The 24,404-nt window shown below is 54.1% G+C and overlaps 3 protein-coding genes across 9 annotated transcripts in view; 1 reads left to right on the top strand and 2 right to left on the bottom strand.

The window, feature by feature from the left end:
* Positions 1 to 24,404, bottom strand: part of LOC139673817 (zinc finger protein 850-like) — a 584,874-nt gene that overhangs the window by 441,218 nt on the left and 119,252 nt on the right. The window lies entirely within an intron of this gene.
* LOC139673862 (class I histocompatibility antigen, F10 alpha chain-like) lies at positions 2,580 to 9,127 on the bottom strand. 7 transcript variants are annotated; one of them, XR_011698226.1, is made up of 9 exons: positions 9,016 to 9,127; positions 6,682 to 6,945; positions 5,566 to 5,841; positions 5,184 to 5,456; positions 4,961 to 5,068; positions 4,824 to 4,862; positions 4,668 to 4,697; positions 3,104 to 4,335; positions 2,580 to 3,028 (listed from the first exon to the last, which is right to left on the bottom strand). XR_011698226.1 is itself a non-coding variant. In XM_071559777.1 (8 exons), exons 1-7 carry the CDS (start codon positions 9,089 to 9,091, stop codon positions 4,687 to 4,689), a joined length of 1,047 nt encoding a protein of 348 aa, XP_071415878.1. In that variant the 5' UTR covers positions 9,092 to 9,127; the 3' UTR covers positions 2,580 to 4,398; positions 4,668 to 4,686. The 7 variants fall into 7 exon arrangements, 6 of the variants coding, with proteins under 6 accessions (XP_071415878.1, XP_071415877.1, XP_071415879.1 ...); XM_071559777.1 differs by having other exon boundaries at positions 2,580 to 4,398; XM_071559776.1 differs by having other exon boundaries at positions 2,580 to 4,335.
* LOC139674126 (olfactory receptor 14J1-like) lies at positions 14,066 to 24,117 on the top strand. Its single transcript, XM_071560272.1, has 2 exons — positions 14,066 to 15,035; positions 23,997 to 24,117. Exons 1-2 carry the CDS (start codon positions 14,086 to 14,088, stop codon positions 24,115 to 24,117), a joined length of 1,071 nt encoding a protein of 356 aa, XP_071416373.1. The 5' UTR covers positions 14,066 to 14,085.

Here is a 24,404-nt window from a genome sequence, read left to right as displayed (position 1 = left end):
CACCAGCTGCCCTTATTCCCACACAACCACGAGTGTCCCTCTGGTTTATATTTAAATTTTAATTTGGAGCACTGGAAACTCCTCCTGGCGACAACACAGAGGGAGTCCCTGGGTATTTGCAAGCACCATCAGGGTGGAGAGAGGGACCTGCAGTGGCTCAGCCCCCAAACCCACATCAATCAGCCCCTGCTGGCAGCTCTCCCCTCCTGCCCCTCAGGGATTGCCACTGCCCAGGAGCTGCTCCCTGCTGGAAATTCAGGGGGAATCTGCTCCAGTCCCTGCCTGGAGCTGGGCTTTCATGGATTTGGGGAATTTTACCATGGACTCAAGGGGGGTTTATCCCTTTTGGATGCCTCACCTTGTCCCTGCAGCAGCCACAGCACGATGCCCACCAGGACCACTGTCCCAACCCCTCCAGGTCCCAGCAGAGCCCAGAACCAGTGAGGACCTGCAATGGGACCATACTGGGAGCGAGGGAGGAAGCAGCTCTTCTTCCTCTGTGCTCCCTGCTCTGCTTTTACTACTGTGCCTCAGCTGCAGCCCCCCCACATCCCTCTGCTCAGCGAGGAAACCTCACAAGGCTCTCTGGGAGCCCAGAAATCCCACAAGGTGCCTCTTTGTTCACTTGTCCCAGCAAAGCTGCTGAGCCTCAGAGCTCAGTCCCTCCCTCTCCTGCCCTGAGCTGCACCCAGAGGTGTCCTGGGGATGGGGAGACCCCCAAGCCAAGCCCTGGGGATGTTTGGAGTGATCCCAGAGGGGGCTGCAGGGCCCCCCAGCCCTGCTGAGCAGGTGAAGCCCTGCACGGTGTCCGTGGGCACTGGCTGTATTTTCCATCCTTCCCAAGGAAATGGGGTGAGAAGAACAAAACCTGCTGGTGCCAACACTGTGCCCCAGGCTGGGGGTGGGCAGCAAACCCTCTGGAGGGCAAAGCATTGGGGTTTGGCCACCAGCAGCTCAGGAAAAGGCACAGAAGGTCCTTTTCTTGCCCAGGATTCCCTGCAGGGAAGGGATCCAGCCCCATCAGGGACATTGGCCCCTCCAAACCCGTCCCCCCAAGCAGAGCCCCCCTGGGATGGGGCAGAGGGGCCGAGGGACGTCACTCACCGGGGCCCCTCCGGGGCACAGCAGGGCTGGCACAGATGGTGGTCAGTGCCCTGTCCCTGCCCCCGGGACATTGGGATCCGGGATAACGGGGGGTTTGGCCCCTCTGGAGCAGGAGCAGAGCCCGGCAGGGGGGTGGGCTCGTGTCCCTCCAGGCTCTGAGTCGCTGTCCATGTGTCACCGCGGCCGCAGGAGCCACAAAGAGCCACTGCCGAGGGTGAAGCTGCTCCGGGGGGTGTGAAGGGGCTGTGGGGGGAGAGAGGAAGGTGCTGAAAGGGCTCCTGGAGGTACATCCCCCACCTCCTCCTCCTCTTCTTCCTCCTCCCTTTCACTGACATGGAGTAATATAGACATTATGATGTAAATATATTACATATTATTCTATAATTATTATACTTAATAAAATATTGTTATTGTATTAGAATATTACCAAAATACTATTTTAAATTATAGTTTAATTCTAATTATTTGATTATATTGTCATTGCATAATTTGCTTTATTTATTTATATAATTTATATATATATAAAATAAAATTCTAGTTTTACTAATACTTTAATTCTAAGTATTTGATTATCTTTTCAGTATGTGATTTTTATTAGTTATTTATTTTCCTAATTATTTACATATTTTTACACTTTTATATATTTATATATTTTATTTAATTAATATTTTTATTTTAATAATTCATTTTATTCACAGATAAATCTATAATTTCATTAGTTGCGACTTATTAAATGTATTTTTAATTAAATTATGCATTAGTAAATTTTTGTTGATTAATTATTATCCCACTGTGCCCTGTGCCCCCCATGTGCCAAATAACCAACCCCACTGTGCCCTGTGCCCCCAGCCCTTGGTCTGCAGAGTGTTGCCAGAGGAACAGAAACCTTTGCACAGACCCCAAAAACTCAGGGAGAGGGATCAGGGCACAAAATGGGTCTGAAATGAAGCAAAGCTGCTTTTTATCCCAGCAGGCCTGGGACAGTCCCCCCTGGGGGGTGCTGGGTGTGTTGTTCACCCGTCTCCACTCCTGCCCTGCCCTCACTCCAACCCACACTGGCTGCAGGTTCCTGCCTGGAACAGCCTTGGGGTTCTCCTGGAAATGGAGGTGACCAGTTGTTCCAAAAATCTCTCTGGGGAGAGTTTTGTGGGATGCAAAGCCACAGAGTAAATGTGAATCCCAAATCCATGGGACACTTGGACCATTTTATGACCAATTCCTAACCTTGTCCCCTCCTTTTTCTTCATGTTTTTGGGTGGTAATCCCAGTTTAGGGCCAGTCCCAGAACGCCCAGCACCATCTTTTTATACAGGTAAAAATACTTTTATTTTTTTCCCTCATGTATCCAAAACTTGAAAGAAAAAAAAAGGGAAAAAAAAAGGAAAAATAGGAATTTTTCCAGTTTCTTCCAGTAGCAGGAAACAGGATAAAAGAGGATAACCCCAAAATCCCAGTAGGAAAAACTATGCCATTACTTTTATTTTTTAAAAGTTTATTATAATTTCTTTTTATTATGTCTTTATATTTCATTCCAGTTTTTATGTTGTAGTTTGGGATTATTATGTAAATTCTCTCCCCTGCCACTTAACTGCCCAGGCCAGCGGTTAACAAAAGCAGCAGTTAACTGTTGATCACTTGGGTGGGGGCAGGTTTGTCTCTTTTGGTTTTTTTTTTTTGGATATTCTTCTCAGTCTTGGCTCGGCGGAACGCGGGAGTGGGGGCTCCGAGGAGGCTGCCCTGCTGGTTACTGCTGGGGCTTTCCTGGCTGTCTCGCTGCCGCTGTGCCCGGACTGCTTTCTGGCCACGTTGCTGCTGCCTCCCCTGACTGGTTCTGGCTGCGCTGCTGCTGCCTCCCCTGACTGGTTCTGGCTGCGCTGCTGCTGCTGCCTCCCCTGACTGGTTCTGGCCACGCGGCTGCTGCTGCCTCCCCTGACTGGTTCTGGCCACGCGGCTGCTGCTGTTGCCTCCCCCTGACTGGTTCTGCCTGCGCTGCTGCTGCCTCCCCTGACTGGTTCTGGCCGCGTTGCTGCTGCTGCCTCCCCTGACTGGTTCTGGTCGCGTTGCTGCTGCTGCCTCCCCCTGACTGGTTCTGGTCGCGTTGCTGCTGCTGCCTCCCCTGACTGGTTCTGGTCGCGTTGCTGCTGCTGCCTCCCCTGACTGGTTCTGGTCGCGTTGCTGCTGCTGCCTCCCCCTGACTGGTTCTGGCTGTGTTGCTGCTGCTGCCTCCCCTGACTGGTTCTGGCCACGCGGCTGCTGCTGCCTCCCCCTGACTGGTTCTGGCCGCGTTGCTGCTGCTGCCTCCCCTGACTGGTTCTGGCCACGCTGCTGCTGCTGCCTCCCCCTGACTGGTTCTGGCCGCGTTGCTGCTGCTGCCTCCCCTGACTGGTTCTGGCCGCGTTGCTGCTGCCTCCCCCTGACTGGTTCTGGCTGCGCTTCTGCTGCTGCTGCCTCCCCCTGACTGGTTCTGGCTGCGCTTCTGCTGCTGCCTGCCCCTGACTGGTTCTGGCCACACGGCTGCTGCTGCCTGCCCCTGACTGGTTCTGGCCGCGTTGCTGCTGCTGCTGCTGCTGCTGCTGCCTCCCCCTGACTGCTTTTCTGGCCGCGTTGCTGCTGCTGCCTCCCCTGACTGGTTCTGGCCGCGCTGCTGCTGCTGCCTGCCTTGGAATTGCTTCTGGCTGCTCGTGCTTTTCTGCTTCTTGGACGGGGAACACAGGGGGAAGAGACTGAGTCCATCTGAAAGCTCACTGCTCGTCTGTCTCGCTGGAGAGGGACTGAAACTCACTCTGCAGCCAGCCAGGCTGTGACATTCACACTTAAGTATAACTTTTCCCCCCGGAGGAAAACCTGCTGGGTTTTGTTGTTTTTTTTTCTTTCTCTTGTGGTGTTGGGGAAGTGGGTTGCACTAGTCTGTTTACATATATAAATATATAAATATATATATAAATATATATACAGCAGTTATCCTTCTTGTATTAAAATTCCTTTTCTTACATTTGATAAAGAGTGGTGTGATTATCGTGGAGGAGGCCCCTCCCCCGCTTAAGGGTAAATATTTTGGTTTTTTCCCCTCAAACCAAGACAGTTTCCAACATGAAAAAGCAGAAGTTCATCCATCAGGAAAAGGTGCAGTGGTGCCAGGGTGGGTGAGAGATGCAGGATGAGCTCTGCCAGCAGCTCCTGGCCTTCCCCAGGAAGAGGGAAGGGGCTGGATTGCTCAGGTGGAGATTCCTGCTGCAATGAGAGTGGGGGACAGAGTCACCATGTCCCTGTCCCCATCCCATGGGATCGATCCAGCTGTGGAGCCCACAGAGAGCAGGAGCTCCTCTGGAATCCATCATCATCTTGCTGCACCCATCCCACCCAATCGCACTGTGGAATCCCACTTCTATGCCCCTTTATCCAGCCAGCCTGATCCTGCTCCGTAATCCAGCCCTGATCCCACTCCAGAATTCCTTCTGATCTCACTCTGGAATCCTGCCCTGATTTGGAATCCCATCCCAATCCTGCTCCATCCACTATGCTCTGATTCCCCTCTGGAATCCCACCTGGATCCCACTCCATACCTGCAGGGGAGCCGCCGGTTCACACATCTACTGTGGAAAACAGAAGATCCATGAGATTCTGGCCTGGATCACACACCTGGATCCATCCTGGGATCCATCACTGGATCCACATGGAGAGGATCTGGATTTGTATCCAGACACACTCCTGGTACTCACTCATAGGCGTTGTGTTGTATCCATTCCTCTCCCTCTTCCCTATGGAAATAAAGCAGGATCAGCACCTGTGGCACAGGATCCATGGAATGCTGTCAGGTGGATCTGTGCCCCTTCCCAACCCCCATCCCGTGAGTTACCGGATTGGAATTTCCAGACACCGAATCCCATGAGGCTGATGATGATGATGGCAGCGATGACGGACAGGGCAACCACCACTGGGGTGGAATTCCAGATGGATTCTGGCTCTGGGAAGGGTGGGAGTGTGAGGAAGGAGAGACAAACCCCCATCTCACTACTAGACATTCCCAAATTCCCAGTTCCCAAATTCCCATTTCCCACATTCCACATTCCCAGCCTCACCCCAGGCGAAGATCCCGGGCTCCGGCATCCCGGCGTGCTCCACCCGGCACCGGTACTGCTCCCACTCCCCCGGCAGCGCCTCGATCCTGGCCCGGCTGTGGAAGGTGCCGTCGCTGTTGGGAACGACCCCGCCCCACTCCGTCTCCTGATCCCGGATTTCATCCCCTTTCATCCAGCTGATCCCGATGATCCCGGGGTAGAATCCGTACGCGTGGCAGGACAAGGTCAGGATCCCGTGTTCCTCTTTGCCGGAGACATGGACATCGGGGGGCTCTGGAATGGGATAATGGTGACATCCAACCATGGAATTCCCATGCAAATTACCACATTCCCAAGTCCTCCATTCCCAAATCCCACATTTCAATGGGAATTCCATCCCCACCTTTGCGCTCCAGCGCCTCCTGCCCGTATCTGATGAATATCTGGAGCCATTCTGGACAGGTGAGCCCCAGGTATTTTGTCCACTGCTCCACCTCGATCCGTTCGTGTTCCCCTTTCCTCTTGGTGACCTGGGCAGCGACATCGGCCGCCACGAAGTTCTTGGATCCCAGCTCGGAGGCGAGGAAATCCCGCCCGTCGTAGCCATACCGGTCCGATCCCTGGAAAGTCCCATCGGACAGGAGGTCACAGCCAGAAACCCACTGCAGTGTGTGGAGACCTGGGGGGCAAACAGACCCACAGAGACCCATGGAATTGTGTCCCAGCCCCAGAGAGCCCCATCCAGAGTGTGATGGAGACCCACAGAGCCTCATCCCAGCCCCTTGGATCCCTATGGATTTCCACCTAGCCCCATAGATCACCCCCAGCCCCACAAATGCCCCACAAGTCCCAACCCAGACCCACAGATCCCATTCCAGACTCACAGATGCCCCCTAGGCCCACAAATCCCAGCCCAGCCCCACAGATCGCTTCTAGCCCCAGAGATCCCAGCCCAGCCCCACAGATTCCCCCCAGCCCCTCAGGTTCCCCCAGGCCCACAGATTCATCCCAGCTTCACAGGTTCCATCCCAGCCCCACAGATCCACATCCCAGCCCCAGAGATGCACCCCGGCCCTACAGATCTCCCCTAGCCCCAAAGATTCCCTCTCCAGCCCAGAGATCTCCCATAGCTCCATGGATTGCAACCCAACCCCACAGATACATCCCAGCCCCACAGATGCACCTCAGCCCCATAGATCCCATCTCAGACCCACAGATCCTCCCCAGCCCCAAAGATCCCCCTCCAGCCCACAGATCTCTCATAGCACAACAGATCCCATTCCAGCCCCAAAAATGTCCGTCAGCCCCACAAATCTCATCCCAGTCCCACAGATCCTCATGAGACCCACAGATCCCCCCCAGGCCCACAGATCCCATCCCAGCCCCACAGATCCCATCCCAGACCCAAAGATCCTCCTCCAGCCCAGAGATCTCTTCTAGCACTATGGATCACATCTCAGCCCCACAGATCCCAGCCCAGCCCCATGGAACTCTTCAATTCCCAGCTGTCCCCACTTACCCCTGCTATGGTTGTACCGGACCCGCAGTGTCTCCAGGCTGTCGGCAGCCCAGCGCCGGTGCACCTCAGCGATCTTGGTCTGTCCATCCCAAAATCCCTGCTCGAATCCCTTCTCCATCCACGGCGTCTGTGGCTCCATCTGGCCCTGCTCGCTGTCATAGCGCATAAAGGGGATCCCATCCAGGAATCCCACGGACAAGTGCTGGGGGACCCCCGGGCTGGGCTCTGACACCGTCATGTGCTGGAACCGCAGGGAGTGGAGAACTGGGGGGACACAGAGATTTGGGGGGTCTGAGGGGTCAAGGGTAAAGGAAAGGGAGAGCTGACAGAGCCAGGAAGGGGCTTTGGGGATCCCAGGGAAGTTGGTGCAGGGAGTGTCGGTGCCGGGGTAGGGGGTGCAAGGGGGTCCCACTGCACAGGACTGGGGGCTCATGGGGGTCCCAGAGTCAAGGAAAAGGAGGGTACAAGGATTGGCAGAGGTGGGACAGGGAGTCCAAGAGGTTCCTGTGTCCAGGAAAGGGGGATCCAGGGGCCCTCAGGGTCAGGCAAAGGGGGTCACAGGGTGGGGAGACCCAGAATGGTGGAGAAAGGGAGTGCAGAGGGTATTGGTGCAGGATAAGGGGCTGTAGGGGGGTCCCAGTGTATGGGAATGGAAGTTCAGGGGAGTCTTGCTGGTACACAGGGGGGTGTAGGAGGGTGCCTGTGCCCAGGAAAGGGGGTACAGGGGGGTCCCAGTGCTCAGTAAGGATGTGCAGGGGGTCCCAGTCCCCAAAAAAAAGGGTTATGGGGGTCTGGGTGCTGAATGAGACACGCAGGGGAGTCCGCATGCCCAGGAATGGGGGTTCAGGGGGTCCCAGGGTCAAGGAAAAGGAGGGATGGGAGAGGTGGGATGGCTGGAAAAGGGCCACAGATTGATACTGGTGCAGGATAAGGGGGGGCCAGAGGGATCCTGGTGCTGAACAAGATGGGATCCAAGGGGATCCAAGGATAAAGGAATGGTGGGTGCAGGGACTGGGAGAGGTGGAATGGGAAGTCCAGGGGTCTCTGTTCCCAGGAAAATGGGGTCGAGGCGTCCCCAGTGTCGAGAAAACAGAGGTCACAAGAAAGGAAGACCTGGGATGGCTGGGAATGGGGGTCCTGGAGGTCCTTGGTGTAGAGGAAAGGAGGGACTTCGGGCTGGGAAAGGCTGGAGTGCAGGTCAGGGGGCCTTAGGATCAAGGAAAAGGAGGGTCTGGAAGAGGTGGGATGGCCAGGAAAGGGGGTGCAAGGGGGTATTGGTACAGGATAACCAGGTATAGGGGGGTCCTGGTGCCAGATGAGGGGGGTGCAGAGAGTCCTCATGCCCAGGAATGGGGGTGAAGGGGGGTCCCAGTGCCCAGAAATTGTGGCCAAGCGGGTTCCAGTGCCTGGGACCCCCTGCAGGAAGAACAGAGAGTGAAGAACTGGGAGGACTCTGAGATTGGCAGGTTTGGGAGGTCCAAGGGACAAGAAAGTGGAACTGGGAGAGCCAAGAGAGTCAGGAAGAGTCCAAGGTTCAAGTAAAAGGCGGGGATGGGACTGGGAAAGGAGAGAGAGAGGATCCAGGGGGTCCCTGTGCCCAGGAAAGGGCAGTCCAGGGGTCCCCAGTGTTGAGGAAAGTGGGATCTGAGGGCTGGGAAGGGCAGGAATAGGGATTCAGGGGGTCCCAGGGTCAAGGAAAAGGGAGGATCAGGGAGAGGCAGGATGGCTGGAAAAAGGATTGCAGGGGGGTATTTGTTCAGAGCAAAGGGGTTCTGGGGAGTCCTGGAGCCGGGGATGGGGTGCAGGGGGGTCCCCGTTTTCGGAAATGGGGGTTCAGGTGGTCCCAGTGAGGGACAAAATGGTCCAAGGTGTCCCAGGAATGAGGATCCGGGGGGGTCCCAGTGCCGGAAATGGGGGTGCAGGCTGTCCCAGTGCCCAGGAATGGGGACTCAAGGGGTTTCCCGTGGCCGGGAATGGGGGTTGAGGGGGGCTTATTTCCTGGGAATAGGGTTTGGGGGAGGTTCCCTTCCTGGAAACGGAGGTTGCAGGGGGTTCGCATGTCCAGGAATTGCGGTTCAGGAGGTTTCCCGTGCTCAGGAATGGGGGTTCAGGGGTCCCGGTGCCGGATAAGGAGGGGAGGAGGGGCTGGGGTTCCCGGTGCTGCGGGAGGGGGTGCAGGGGGGTCGCAGTACCTGGGAATGGGGGGAAGGGGAATTCTCCTGCCCAGGAATGGGGTACAGGGGGGTCCCGATGCCCAAGGAATGGGGATTCAGGAAGTTCTCCGTGCCCGGGAATGGCAGTTCCGGAGTTCCCCACTCCGAGGGTCCCACTTACCCTCCGTCGCCCCCCCCGGAGCCCCCAGGAGCCCCAGCAGCCCCAGGAGCGCCCCCAGACCCAGCGCTGGGGCCATCGCGCTGCTCCGCTGCGGCCCCGCCCGGCCCGGACCCGGACCAGGCCCCGCCCACAGAGCCGCCTCCGGCCGCGCGATTGGCTGTGCTGTTTCTTGATCGCCAATGGAAGCCCGAGTCGCCTGTGACGTCATCGGTATCCGGGCAGATCCCGGCGGCGCAGGTTGTGAGACGGGAAGCGCGTGTCCGAGGGAGCCCGAGGGGGCCGGGGACGGGGGAATTCCCGGGAATTCACCTGGATCCCCTTTGGGACCCCTCCTGGGACCCCTCTGGATCCCCCCGGGACACCCTGGGACCCTCCACGGCCACGAATTGCGGGACCCCCGGGCCGGGCTGGGCTGAACTCCCGCGCCCTGCGGTGAAACTCGGCCTTAAACCCGCTGGTTCGGGGGCGGGATCGGGAAAGGGCGGCGGTGCCGGGAGGGGACCGGGACGGAGCGGGACAGGCTGGGATGGACTGGGGTGGACTGGGATACACTGGGACCAGAACTGGGGTAACAGAGATCGTACTTGGAAAAACTGGGACCACGTTGAGGGTGACTAGGGTCATACTGGCATCATACTGGGAGTGACTGGGAGCATTCTGAGGGCAGGTGAGACCATGCTGAGGGCACCTGAGATCATGGTGGAGGGGACTGGGATCATATGGAAGTGAGTGGAGCCACATTGGAGGTGACTGGGAGCCACTGGGCCCATGCTGGGAGTGCCCTGGGCCCCACTGGGTGGAACTGGGCGGCTCTGGCCCTGGTGGGGCTCAGGGTTGTTCTCCCCCAGGGCCCCTCGGGCCTGGCCAGGGCCGCAGTTTTGAGCCAGGGTCGAGCAGGGACCCCCCCGAGACCCACTGACACCCCCGGCCCTGCAGAGCCGAGGGACAGGGAATGGCTCAGGGACAGGGAATGGCCAGGGACAGGGAATGGCCAGAGACAGGGAATGGCCAGAGACAGGGAATGGCCAGGGAGAGGGAATGGACAGGGATAGGGAATGTTCAAGGACAGGGAATGGCAAGGGAATAGGGAATGGCCCAGGGATAGGGAATGGTCCAGGGACAGGGAATGGCCAGGGATAGGGAATGACCAGGGACTTTGTTATGGGTTCACCTAGGTGGGCCTAGATTTGGGCTCTGAAGTCTGGACTAGGCCGAAGCTGTCAGCTGACTTGAGCTGGGCTGAGCTAACCGCTGACCTCTTCTAGCCAGTAATTTTGTATTCCATACCACATTATGACATCATCTCCAGGGAAGTAGGAACCAGTGTGGGAGTGGTTAAGGCAGTCGCTTCTCAGCCCTCCTCTTGGGAGGACGCACGATGCTGTCCCAGGGGGGCTGGAGAGGACCAGGCCCACCACTGGCTCACTGGGTATCTCAGGAAAGTAAAATGTGTTGTTCTGGGTCTCTCCTTTCTGCTTGAGTTTGCCTCCCTGGGGAATAAGTTCTTTCTTAAGTAATGTGTTCATTGAGAAATGGGGAATGTGTTGTTGCAGACTTGTGTGAGTGTATATTTGTACTCTCTTTTAATTCTCCCTTCCTTCCTGTAGAAATATATGTAGTTTTAGTATAAACGTGGTCTGAAGTGGTTTTCTCCTTTCCCCTCTCTTTTCCTCCCTTCCCTTAGTGTTAGGAGGGAGGCTTTTCTCTCTGGACTTGGGGGAGGCTGGCAGTTGCTTAGCTCAAACCAAGACAGGGGTGCTGCTGGAGAGCAGCAGAATATGAGTCAGAGTGTGCCCAGGTGGGTGCAAAGGCCAATGGCATCCTGGCCTGTGTGGAAAATAGTGTGGCCAGCAGGACCAGGACACTGATTGTCCATCTGCACTGGTCACAGGTGAGGCCCCACCTCAAGTCCTGTGTCCAATTCTGGGCCTCTCACTGCAAAAAGGACATTGAGGGCCTGGAGTGTGTCCAGAGAAGGGAATGGACCTTGGGAAGAGTCTGGAAATAATGTGTCATGAGGAATGGCTAAAGGAACTGGTGTTCTGGAGTCTGGGGGAGAAGATGCCCAGACAGGACCTCATTGCTCTCTACAAATACCCAAAATGAGGTTTGGGTGGGGTGGGATTTTTTCCTAATCTATCAAGGCTGTAGTGACCAGATGAGAGGAAATGACCCTTAAATGCCTCAGTTGAGGTTCAGGTTAGATATTAAAAAATATTTTTTCAATAAGTATATAGGCATTTGAATAAGTAGCTCAGGGAGGTGGTGGTGTCCCTGGAAGTGTTCACATGGCACCTGGATGTAACACTCTGGGAAGTGGTTTAGGGGTGATTATGGCGGTTTTTCATTCAGAGTTGGACAAGAGGATCTTGAAGGTCTATTCCAACACTGATGGTTCTGTGATTCTGTGACCTGTCATCACTGTTTCCAGGTTTGTGCTTTTACAAGATACTGGAGATGTTTTCTCAGTTGGATTCCTCAGTGGGACACATTAGCACTACAAGAAACTTTACAGCTTGATTCTGACTTTGGTTTCTCAGGAGGTTCCTCAGGGTCTGATGTTCAGGGACTCAGTACCAACCCCCCCAGAGGGCCATTAAATGCCCTGGGCTGTTGCTGTGCTGCTGGGCTGGGCCGGGCTCCTGGCACACAGGGAGCTCCTGGCAAGCGGACAGCGCTGCAGAGAGACAGCTCTGCCCAGGAGCAGCTCCTGTGCACAGCCCAGCAGGGCTCAGGGCACTGCCTGCACACACCGAGGGCACAGCAGAGAACAGGCAGCCTGGGCTGGGACAGTGCTGAGATCTCACTACAGAAAAAACCTCCACAGTATTTGAATGAAGAATTCTCTGGCTATAGGAAAGTTAATCTTCCCTTCCTGCAAGGATCTCCTAAAGTTGGCACATCCCACAGCATCCAGGATCTTTCAGAAGGACTCCCACAGTTGCTTCAGTGGAGAGGTGGCCATATGGCAGAGCAGGGCAGGACCTGCAGGCATTAAAGACAGACAAGGGAAGTGAGAAACAGTTTAAAGTTGTCCTGGAGTGGGAGGAAAGGTGAGAGCTCATCAGGAGAGGAACCTTCACAGCCCTTAGCCAGGGTAAGTCTCTGGCTGCAGAGCAGTGCAGGTGAGTTCCTAGAAGTGTCTCTTACACCTGCCAAATGCTACCACTGGCAGGACCTGTCAGATTGGCTCTCCTGGACTTCCTGGTGTGCAGCAGGAGAATATGGTCCAGAGCAGGACTTGCCTTCTGCACCACCAGAGACTCAGGGCAAGAAGGTTCCCTTCTCCCAGGGATGGCTGTTGGGTGTGAGGGTGGGGGTGCAGCCAGGGGTGCCCAGGGCTGTCCTGCAGAGCAGGGTCCTGCAGCCCAGGGCTCTGTGTGCTGGGTCAGGGACTCTGCTGCCTGTCAGGGTCAGCTCAGCCTGGTCAAGGAGCTCCCCATGGCCCTGCAGAGAGAAAATGTGAGTGGAAGGAGTGACTCCCTCATGGCAGGGCAGGGATGAGCAGGGCAGGGATGAGCAGGGCAGGGCAGGTCCTTCAGCTGCAATGGCTCTGGGCTTCTCTCAGCTTCAGCTCTACCTCCTGCCATGTCCAAGGGCACTTCTCAGGAAGCACATCCACTCAGAAAACCTTCCCCTTCCCAGCCACCTCAGCTTGTCTGGGATCTGCTCTCCAGCCCCTGCACAGGCAGAGCTGCCCCTGGGCAGTGGGGTGGGCATGGGCTGTGTGAGCACTGGAGGGAGCTGAGCTGGGCACAGGGAGGTGGCTGCTGGCAGGAACAGCTCCTCACAGCACAGACAGGCAGGGAGGGAGAGAGAGCTGCTGCCACAAATGCTGGGGAGGGGCATGTGGGCACCTCCCTGCTGGCCCTGTGGCACAGACACCTTCCCCTGGCCAACTCCTCCCTGGGCTCCTTTCCCAGCCTAAGCAGAGCCTCTGCCCTCAGGCCCGTGGGGGCTCAGGTGTGCATTGCCCTGCAGCAGCCAGAGCCCAGGGAAGGATAAGCCTCTGATTTCCATCTGTCTCTGTGTGTCCCTCCTCCCTTGGCAGGGGCATTGTGGCATTTCACTGCCATCCCCTGTTGCCTTTGCTGTCCTTGTTCTCACCATTGGCTTTTCTGAGCCCATATAGGGCGGTTGGGGGTGGCAGATTCCTGTTCAGACACAAACCCTTTTGGACCTGTGGGGGGAATATGTCTGTGGGAGCCAAGTGCCCAAGTGCCCTCCAGGCAACTTTTGGACATTCAGTTGCTTCCCTGGGTGTCCTGCAGGGCTGCAGGGTGCACTATAGAAGGGCAGAGGTCTCCCAAAGTGCTGCCTTTGATCCCCATGCAAAAACACCTCTGTGCTAAATCCATGGAAAGGCTGATTGGCAACTGCAAGGATTGCTCTGAGTCTCAATTTGGGAGCAGAGGGATGAAAGAGGTGAGGAGTCTGTCATTCTGCTCTTTGACCCTGGATTCCTGGATTCCTCTGCTCTCAGCAGTGTGCAGTTTTGTTTTAGGAGAACAGTCCAGCATGATGCTCATCCAGCTCCAAGCTGTCAGCCCAGGGCAACTGAGAACAGCTCTGATAGGCAGAGCAGCTCTTCTCTCTGCCCTAAGGGAGCCTTCCTTTGACCCTCAGGACCCACATGACTTGACCTGCAGTGCAGTAGAAATTTCAGGGATTTCAAACATCCACAACAGCGGCTAAATGTAGTGGGTGCAATTAGATCAACAAATACAAAGAATTCCTTAAAATCAATTCTAAATTTGGACAAAATTTGAACAGCTCTTTGATGAATCCCAAGTCCATTTAATTTGAGATCACTCTGCATTTCAAGTTCCCCCTCTCTGCAGAGCAAAGACTTCTCGGGAGCCAGTTACAGGGTCCCTGCTCCCAATGCCCCCAATCAGGCAGAATAGACCAGAGCTCAGGAGAGGGGGATGCAGAGAGGGTTTCTTAAGAAAAAAAAGACCCTGAATATAGAGTTGCCATGACACAGGCAATATGTTTTGCTGATGATGTCTGGCCTAACTCAGTTCTGCTTTTTCCTTCTCAACAGATAACCATACCCTGAGGGAACAGATGTCCAACAGCAGCTCCATCAGCCAGTTCCTCCTCCTGCCATTGGCAGACACGCGGCAGCTGCAGTTCCTGCACTTGTGGCTCTTCCTGGGCATCTCCCTGGCTGCCCTCCTGGGCAACGGCCTCATCATCAGCGCCGTAGCCTGCGACCACCACCTGCACACCCCCATGCACTTCTTCCTGCTCAACCTGTCCCTCACAGACCTGGGCTCCATCCTCACCACTGTCCCCAAAGCCATGCACAACTCCCTCTGGGACACCACAACCATCTCCTTCACTGGATGTGCTGCACAGGTCTTCTTCTTTTCCTTGTTCATTTCAGCAGAATTTTATCTCCTCACCCTCATGTGCTACGACCGCTACGTTGCCATCTGCAAACCCCTGCACTACGGGACCCTCCTGGGCAGCAGAGCTTGTGCCCACATGGCAGCAGCTGCCTGGGCCAGTGGCTTTCTCAATGCTCTGCTGCACACAGCCAATACATTTTCCCTGCCCCTGTGCCAGGGCAATGCTCTGGGCCAGTTCTTCTGTGAAATCCCACAGATCCTCAAGCTCTCCTGCTCACACTCCTACCTCAGGGAACTTTGGCTTCTTGTGGTTAGTATCTGTTTAACTTTTGGTTGTTTCATTTTCATAGTTTTCTCCTATATGCAGATCTTCAGGGCTGTGCTGAGGATCCCCTCTGAGCAGGGACAGCACAAAGCCTTTTCCACGTGCCTCCCTCACCTGGCCGTGGTTTCCCTGTTTATCAGCACTGGCACTTTTTCCTACCTGAAACCTCCCTCCATCTCATCCCAGTCTCTGGATCTGGCACTGTCAGTTCTTTACTCGGTGGTGCCTCCAACACTGAACCCCCTCATCTACAGCCTGAGGAACCAGGAGCTCAAGGATGCCCTGAGGAAAATGATGACTGGATGTTTTCAGCAGCAAGAACCTGCCAGTTTTCTTCTGTACAGTGTTCACAATAAAACTCATGACAGGCTCAGTTTGCCTTCCCAGGTTTTTCTTCATGGTCAGAGGGTTCTTTTTGTCATAATGTTGTGCTCGATTAAATTATTTTATTCATCCTCTCATCTGAATTCTAGTTCATTAATTTGAATATTTAAATCTTTTAGTAATTGTGCTATCTTTATATTTAAACAAAATAAATTCTTTTGCAGTAGCCTTGATTATCTGATCTTTTTCCTTTGAGACTTTCAGGCACCTACTGGGCAGTTCCATGTGTGCAGAGAAGGGCAAAGAGTCCCAGCACAGCAGCACTGCCAGGGAGCACCAGCACTGGGCCTTTGCTGACCTGCTCTCTTTCCACTTGTACACTCTCCTGCAGAGCCCCTGGGCTGGACTAAGGCCTTGGTCCTCTGCCAGCTGGGACACAGACCTGCTGCATGTCCATCCTGGGCTCACAGGCAGGGACAGGCCATGGGCACTGCTGGGACACAGCTGGGCTCCACAACAGCAGCTCCATCAGGAAAGGGCTTCTCCTTAGCTCAGGACATGCAGTCTTAGGGCTTTTTGCAAAGTCACTCTCAAGAACATGCCAAGGGATAGACTCTATAGAGGCTCCTTGTTTGCTTGTTCTCCAGGGGCCCATTGTGATGAGATCAGGGTTCCAGTGAGGTCTTCAACAGACTCAGATCTGCTTCAAGTACTTCTTGTTCATGGCCAGTGAGCTTGGAGATGGCAAGTCGTCATTTTTAACCTCTCAGTGGCTTTAGAGAAGGTGACAGAGCTGGTTTGAGGTGAATGTTTAAGTGAACCAAGTTGGGAGCTGCCAGGAGAACACAGGGGACCTGCAGGCCCAGTGTGTGCCAGGGATCAGCAATAAATGGAGGTCTGTGAGCACAGACCTGTCCAGGGTCTTGACACTCACAGATAAAACTCTAAATCTGGTTGTGAACCAGCAAACAGAGCCCTGTAACTGCAGGGGCTACAGCAGGAAACAGGGAAAATGATCTGGTGAGTGTTCTGTGTTACCCTCAGTGAACACACTACTGCTACCCATGACAACAATAGGAGTAATAAAAGCTGGAACTATAACAATAAACCCCAGAAGAAGCTCATGTGGAGCACAACACCATTGCCCCACTGCTCACCACTCTGTGCCCAATGCCCAGCCCAGCCCAGACACAGATCATCCCTTCCTGACCAGCTCCCCATTAACACCCTGAGCACGGCCCTGCATCAAAGGGAACATCCCTTGGGCCAGTTGGGCTCAGCTGTCCTGGCCCTGCTCCCTCCCAGTCCTGTGACCCTCAGGAGATCATTGGAGGCCATGATTGAACAAACCTCACAGACACTCAGTGTGGGAAGGAAAACCCAAAGCACCTGAAAAAATGGAGTCCCTTGGAGCATTAACAAGCCCCACCAAAGGGCCATTCCTGACAAAGCCTCCCCAGGGACTCATCCCAGCAGACCCTTGGAGGCCACGACTGCAGGGAGGCAAAGGCTCTGGGCAGCAGCTCAGGTGCTGAGCAAAGCCTGGCTTGGCTGGAGGCAGCAGAAAGGCCCAGCCCTGACCCCCAGCCTGGGGAAGGCACATCCTGCCCTCACACCTTGCTCAGGGCTCTGCTGGGGGCATTGGCATGGGGGAGGATGCTGAGGGCAGGACAAGAGAAAGAGAATCAGGAGGGGAGGGGGCAGATCAAGAAGCCAGTCTTTCAACAAAGAAATTGAAAGGAGTGACACAAATGAAAACAGGAAACCAAACTTACCTGGTCCCTGAACTCAACAAAACTTTCAAACTTGTGAAAAGACTCCAGCTGCCAGCCAGGTGAGTGGATTTCCATTTGGCTGCTTCCATGCTGGGATAGTGGGGCTGATAGTCAGCAGTTGCAAGGTCATGAAGCCCAAAAGCTGAGATTCCTTTGCTAGAGATTAGGAAATTGAAAGAGGAATTGGAAAAGAAGGAGAAATTTATAGTCTCTGGAGATGACTCTTCTCAAGCGTGAGGGCAAGAGATCCATTTCAGGAAGATGTTGTGAACTCCCCAGGAAAGTGAAGCTCTGGAAACAAAGGTATCCAGTACTTGAGGGAATTACCTGTGCTGGAAATCATCTATAGTGACCTAAAAAGTGAAAACACCCCTGAAGACTCAGAGGATGTTCCTTGCACAGTGGCCACGAGGAGGTTCAAAGCACTCCTGGATCACGTTCCAACAGCCTGATGGCATTGTATTCCCCCCAAATGGATACACCAGGAGATGGCACCCTCCTGGCTCTGAAATGTAGTAGAAACTCTGGGCACTTCCTCATCCCCATGGCCCAGCAGCTCAGCTCTCAGGGGCAGCCCAGGAGATCAGTCCTCTCCTGCCCCAGCCAGAGGGAAAGGGAGCCCCAAGCACAGGCCATGTGGTGATCTCTGGTTCTTTCTGCATGGCCAGAGGGAGACATGAGGAAATGGGATGGTGAACCCAGCTTTGAGCTGGGAGCCCATGGAGGTGAACTGAGAGGGAAGAGAGCTGTGGAGAAGGGGTCAGCCAAGAAGGATGTCCATTGAGTTGCTGCAGGGACACAAGAAGGCAATCAGGGATCTCCTAAGCATAAAAGGACTAAAATCAACTCTTTTGATCCTGGTGATGGGACTTCTGGTCTGGTATCACAAAGGTCAGACAGTGTATACTCTGGCCAGGAACAGGAATAGAGGGTCCCTGCCTTTGGCCAGGAGGAGGAAAGGGATGACCAGGCACACTGCACTGTGTGGATTCGATGGCCTGGCACAGCAGATCCACAGAGGTGTAAAGCTTTAGTAGACACTGGTGCCCAGTGCACACTGATGGCATCAGGGCACAGGAGTGCAGAACCCTCTGGATCTCTGGAGTGGCAGGGGGATGTCAGGAGTTGTCTGTGTTAGAGACTGAGGTGAGTTTAGGAGGGGACAAGTAGGAAAAGTCCCACATTGTGTCTGGTCCAGACTGGCCTTGTTTTCTGGACACTCTGCTCAAGGTGCCCCAGGACACTCATCACAGACCAGCCCCTCCCAATGACCATTCCCAGCACTGGTTTGTCACCCACCTCTGAGAGGTGGTTTCTGCCTTCCCAGAGGGACATCAAGTGACTGGGTCAGAAGTGTAAGAGATCCCAAGTCTTTGTCCCCTCAGGCACAGCATTGTTTGTGCCACCAAGGGCTGTGAGCAGACCTGCTGTCCTGAGGCTCTGGGGCCTTGTGGCCTTCTGGCACAGCCCCAGGAAGGCTGGGCACTGTCACCCCTTGTCCTGCCCTCAGCATCACCCCCCATGCCAGTGCCCCCAGCAGAGCCCTGATCAAGGTGTGAGGGACAGGATGTGCCTTCCTCGGGCTGGGGGTCAGGGCTGGGCCTTTCTGCTGCCTCCAGCCAAGCCAGGCTTTGCTCAGCACCTGAGCTGCTGCCCAGAGCCTTTGCCTCCCTGCAGTCGTGGCCTCCAAGGGTCTGCTGGGACGAGTCCCTGGGGAAGATTCTTCAGGAGTGGCCCTTGGGGGCTCCTTAAAGCTCCAAGAGACTGCAGGTTTTTCAAAGTACTTTGAGTTTTCCTTTTGGTTTGGAGTCTGTGAGAGGTTTGTTCAATTAAGGCCTCCAATTATCAGCTGTAACGAGACCCTTGAGATTCTTAGTCAGTATCAACACTCAGTGGGGCTTGTTAATGCTTCAAGGGACTCAAAGCTTATTGAAGCATTTCTTTTTGACACCCAGTCTATGAGAGGTTTGTGAAATCATGGCCTGCAATGATCTGCTTTAATTAGTCCCTTGAGAGGCTTTGTCAGTAACAGCCCACAGTGAGGCTTGTTAATGCTTCAAGGAACTCAACATTTATTAAGATACTTTCCCTTTCCTTTTGAAACTGAGTCTATGAGAGGTTTGTTCAATCAAGGCTTCCAATTATCTCCTCCTACCAGTCAGTGAAGAGCCTGTATTGGGAATGGCCCTCAGTGGGACCCATTAGTGCTTTGAGATACTTTGTGATTTTCTTCTGACTTTGACCTATGGAAAGGTTTGTGCAATCTCCTCTCAGTACCTGAGGTTCAAGGACTCAGCACCAAATGCACCATGGGGCTCGTTAAGATAAAGCAAGTCCTAACAGATCATGGCTCTTTCTAAGTTTGCCCTCTAATCAAGAAGAGTTAATTAAGAAAGATGCCTCATACAGTTTTGGAGAAAGGTTAGAAAGAGCTTCTAACAAATGTGTATTCCTATTTTAAATGATATGGATAATTAATTTTCTTTTTAGAGAAGAGGTGATTGCAGCATTCTCTGATTGATATTGGTCCACCATCTCTCCTAAGAAGGTCTGGACTAATTGGAGTGCAATCCCTTGAGGTCTGACAGTGGGGACAACCTTGCTCCACACCTCCCCAGCACCATCATGTCTCTCATCAGTCAACTCGGACCTGCTTTGCTCTGAGAACTGGCTGAACACAGGCAAGAGGGATTTTTCCTCTATTTTTGCAGCAATCTGAAACTCATAAGTTTCACCATTCAAAACAAACACACTCCTCAAACCTGTGCCAGGTCCAAGGTGCCACCATTGGGCTTCACCTTCCCAAACTATAACCATGCATGAAATGTATTAGACAGAAAAGAAATGAAACAAACACAAATACAAAGCTGGCAGAAGACAGAATTAGACCAATTACTGAGGGACAGGCAAACTTTTAACTCCCTGAAGCTCAAAGCCCAAAGTTGGTCTTTGAGAGGTGTGTGAGCAACCCAAGAGTGAGGGGAAGGGAAATGCAGAGAGCACTGGCAAGTGCTGCTGTGCAGACAGGCTGCTGGGAAGGGGCCTTCAGCCACGGGCAGTTCAGGCAGGACAGGTGGGGAGAGGTGAAAGGTGAGGGAGATGAAATGTGCAGCCCAAAGGACAGAATGCTGACAGTGCCAAGAGGGTGGGAGGGCAACAGTTCTGCCCCTGCTGTTAATGCACATCCTGAAAACATCTCAGTGTGATCCCATGGGAGGACAGGGACATTTTATGACAAGTGTTCCATTGTCCCAGCTGATCAGGTCATGCTCAGACTTTTCAACATGGAACCCTTGAGAAGATCTGTTTAGGACCTGCCAACAAGGTGACTCAGGAGCAACCAGCACAGGAGTGGGCAGGAACTGTTGGCCAGAGGTGCATCTAGGAGGGGAGGGTGGATATTTTAATTTTATTTGACACTACAGGGGCAATTTCTGGGGTGGCCTCTGGAATTTTATTCTATTTCAAGAGCACCAGCAACAAGGCTGTGTTTGAGTGCTGGGAATGAGGCCTGTATGGCCCTAATTGTCCTTGACTTAGTGCTCAGGGGCTTGTGGGCATTCCAGTGTCTGCTGATCACTACACCTGAGAGAGAAACACTGAGTTCACTGTCACAAATGCACTGTGGGTGGCTGTGATCAAAAGAGGCAATTGCAATTTTACTGATAAAATTCAGGTGGCAACCAGTAGCCATGAGTAAAAAATGAAAAACTAAATTTATACAGCATAAAGTTTTATTAACAAAAATCAGATTTGTTCCAGAAATGCCTTTGTGCACTGCCTGTTTTAGATGGATGTTCCTGTGGTTCCACGGGAGCCCGAAAATGCTGCTCAGCCCATCATTGTCACACCTGCAGCGTCAGGGGCTGCAGGAGTAAAGGGGACCCTGCAGGGAGGCTTCAGATCTGTTCCCTAAATCCCGTTCTGAAAGGAGATTGGATGAGGGAGAGCCCAGCAAGTTCTCAGTGAGAGACAGGCAGCTGCCAGCAGGTCCAACCAGCACACTGGATTTACACCATCTGATCTCTGCTGGGGGGTCCCTCTGGGCTCTGACACTGCCCCAGACCCCTCTCCCAGCCCCTCGCTGGCCCAGAGGAGCCACTGCCCGTGCTGGGATGCTCAGGGACCACTGGGCTCTTGCCAGTGGCTTCCCTGCCCAGCCAAGCAGAGCTGCCTGAGCTTCTCATCAATCAACACCCCCAAGTCCTTCTCCTCAGGGCTGCTCTCAATCCATTCTCCACCCAGCCTGTGTTTGTGCTCCATAATCATGTGACAAGCTGCAATGCATGGAAATAGAACAGACTGGGGCTAAGCCTTATCCTCCCAATCCCCAGAAGCAGAGGAAGGTTTGTATTCTGAGGAGGCTTTGTATCAGGGACCAGAGCCGTGTCTGGGCCTGTCATGTTTGGTCTGTGCTTGTGCTCGTCGATCTGGTGTGAGAAGACACTGCAGAGCTTGCCTGTGTAGAACTCAGGCCTGGAGAAAGACCCACCAGTGAGAGCTAGAAGTGCTGAGAACTTGGCCTGTGCCCCAGGGACAATAAAGGGCAGAGCCGTTGTTGTCCCGGAGTCAGCCCTTGAGCTGCTGCAGCCTGGGCTGGTGCGATGGGCACGCAGGGGCTGGTGCTGCAGCTGGCAAAGCTGCCCTGCAGAGAGAGGGGACAGGAGGGGTGGGCTGGGCTGGGGGTGAGGAGGCCCCGCTGGGCCTGGTTTGGTGCAGGGCAGGGCCTGAAGGGGCACTGCCTGCCTGCCCTAGTGCCAGTGCCGCTGCACCTGCTGCTCCTGCCCCGCGGGCTGGGGAGATTGCAGGGCTGGGGATGTGCTGTGTGTGTGCCAAGGAACAGGATCCATTGGCCTGGGGAGATTGCAGGGCTGGGGATGTGCTGTGTGTGTGCTAAGGAACAGGATCCATTGGCCTGGGGAGATTGCAGGGCTGGGGATGTGCTGTGTGTGTGCCAAGGAACAGGATCCATTGGCCTGGGGAGATTGCAGGGCTGGGGATGTGCTGTGTGTGTGCCAAGGAACAGGATCCATTGGCCTGGGGAGATTGCAGGGCTGGGGATGCGCTGTGTGTGTGCCAAGGAACAGGATCCATTGGCCTGGGGAGATTGCAGGGCTGGGGATGTGCTGTGTGTGTGCCAAGGAACAGGATCCATTGGCCTGGGGAGATTGTAGGGCTGGGGATGTGCTGTGTGTGTGCCAAGGAACAGGATCCATTGGCTTTCCTCACCAATAAATTTGCTTTGCTACCTCAGCTGTGTTTTAGTGTCTTGTATTTTGTTCTGGGAATCCTCGTGAACCTGGAACATTGGGAACAACCTGGTGAGCCACATTCCCACTGACCCACATTGGGAACACACCTGGGGACCCACATTCCCAGTGACCCACACTGGGAGCACACCTGGCTCGTGGGTCTCCACACCCTCCTGGTTCCCTGTGGGCACTTGGGTGAGTGCAGAGGGAGGAACATCCATCAGGACACAGACCAGCATTGGGAATTCAATGGGAAGAGGGGATTTATTGACTTTACACCCCTAAAAATGTCACCTGCTCCATCCCATCATCTCTTAAGGTGCCATCAAGCCTCCTAATTCCTCCTGAAATCCCTGAATTCCACTCAAGAGTCCCTGAACGTCTCCTGAAATGCCCAGAATTTCATCCCAAATCACCCCAGTTTTACTCCAAACCCCCTAAAGATTCCACTCAAAGATCCCTTAATTCTATCCCAAATTTCTTTTAATTCCACCAAAACATTCCCTGATTTTCACCTTATATTACACTGATTCTCCTCAAAGTTGCCTTAATTCCACCTCCAATCCCTATAAACCCATCAAAATCCTGCTGATTTTTCCTCAAATCCCCTGAATTTGATTCAAAATTTTCTTAATTCTACATAAAATTCTTCTCATATCTACCCAAATCACGAATTTTAAACCTAATCCCCTTAGTTTTACTGAAAATCCCTAATAATATTTCTCACAATTCATTTAATTTCATTTAAAATCTTCATAATTGCATTTATTTTACTGAAAATTCTATTAATTCCACCTAAAATTCCCCAAATCTTCATATTTCCAATTAAAATCTCATTTTTTCTATCTAAAATTTTCTTATTTCTTCCCAAAGTATTCCTAATTCTACCCCAAATTTCTTAGTTGCACCCCAAAATTCCTTAATCCCTCTTAGAATCCCTGGTATTCCATCCAAAATCATTAAGATTCCACTATAATCCCCTTAATTTCACACAAGGAATATTGAATTACGTCTCAAGTTCCTTTCATTCCACCCAATCTCTCCTAATGTCACCTTAAACCAATTTAATTCTGCACTAAAAACACTTAATTCCAACCAAAATTCCTATAATCGCACCTCAAATCTCTTAACCCCACCCCAGATCCCTTCCCCAGGTCACCAGCCCCCAAAGTAGCCCCAGATCCCCCCTGGCCCCTCAAGTGCCCCCTTGGAGAGCCAAATCCTGGGAAAAAGCCCCATGGGAAAGGGGGGGCTGGGGGGCTTTGGAGGGATTGGGGTGGAATTGCCGTCTGGGGGGCACTTGGGACACAATGGGAATCCCACGGGGGTCTGTGGGGGCATTTATGGGGCACTTGGGTTTACGAGAGGACATCTGGGGGGTCACTCGAGTGTCCGGCAACGGAATCTGGGGGTCCAAAGAGGATTTTAGGGGTCACTTGTAAGTTCTGGAAGAACTTGGGGGTCACGTGGGGGTCCAGGGAGGTGATTAGGGAGTCCTGGTGGGTATTGGGGGAGCACTTGGGGGTCCTGGGGCCCTTCTGGGGCAGTTTGGGGTCCGGGGGGCACTTGGGGGGCTGCAATGGGGGTGGGACCGACCCGATTGGGCGCGGGGGGGCGGGAGTTGTAGTCCCGTCTGTGATTGGCCAGAACGGGCCGCGGTGCATGACGGGAAATGTAGTACGGGACAGGCTCAAAATGGCGCGGGACTCCATATCCCATCACCGCCCCCTGCATTCCTGAGCGCTGACTGGCTGCAGGCGGTGACGGGCAGAAGCAGCGCCCAATCAGAGGCGGCGCAGACGGAGGGCGGGACTGGACGGCACTGCTGGAAAGTTGAGCAATGGCGGCGAGTTTCGGCTAATTTCTGAAAATTTGGGAGTATTTCGGGGGCATTCGGGGACTCGGGGCGGGTTTTGGGGGTCCCTCACGACCCACCCACCCCCCACAGACCCCCCGGGACCCCCCCCGGGGCCGTGTTGGCCGTGACGGTGAAGGAGCCGGGTAAGCCCCTCCCCCCACCCCGGGATGCGCCTCAGAACGCCCCAAATCCCCCCCGAAAATACCCCTGAGACCCCCCTAACCCACCGCCTGGGACCCCCCAAACTGCCCTGGAGCCCCAGGATGCCCCAAATCCGGTCCTGAACTCTCCGGAGCCCCTGAAACACCCCGGGCCGCCCCAAACATCCCAGAGATCTCCTAAACCCCTCCCAGACCCCCCAAACCTCTCCCAGACCGTCTAAACTGCCCAGGACCCCTAAAATGCCCCCATACTCACCTAAATTCAGCTCCCAGACACCCGAAACAATCGCAGGACTCACCAAACCCCCTTCTAGGGCACCCAGACCTGCCCAAATTC

The sequence above is a fragment of the Pithys albifrons genome, chromosome 7 (genome assembly GCF_047495875.1).
Source record: "Pithys albifrons albifrons isolate INPA30051 chromosome 7, PitAlb_v1, whole genome shotgun sequence".
Taxonomy (NCBI): Eukaryota; Metazoa; Chordata; class Aves; order Passeriformes; family Thamnophilidae; genus Pithys; species Pithys albifrons.
Note: the sequence above shows the minus strand (reverse complement) of the source record. Positions and strands in the feature narration are given on the sequence as shown.

What these genes read in the sequence shown, in the direction of transcription:
- LOC139673862 (XM_071559777.1), bottom strand. Translation starts at nt 9,091, where the DNA reads ATGGCCCCAGCGCTGGGTCTGGGGGCGCTCCTGGGGCTGCTGGGGCTC. An exon ending in GGAGGCGCTGGAGCGCAAAG is followed by an intron (nt 5,457 to 5,565) that starts GTGGGGATGGAA and finishes ATCCCATTCCAG; the next exon opens with AGCCCCCCGATGTCCATGTC. An exon ending in GCCCGGGATCTTCGCCTGGG is followed by an intron (nt 5,069 to 5,183) that starts GTGAGGCTGGGA and finishes CACCCTTCCCAG; the next exon opens with AGCCAGAATCCATCTGGAAT.
- LOC139674126 (XM_071560272.1), top strand. Translation starts at nt 14,086, where the DNA reads ATGTCCAACAGCAGCTCCATCAGCCAGTTCCTCCTCCTGCCATTGGCA. An exon ending in GAACCTGCCAGTTTTCTTCT is followed by an intron (nt 15,036 to 23,996) that starts GTACAGTGTTCA and finishes CACCCCCCACAG; the next exon opens with ACCCCCCGGGACCCCCCCCG.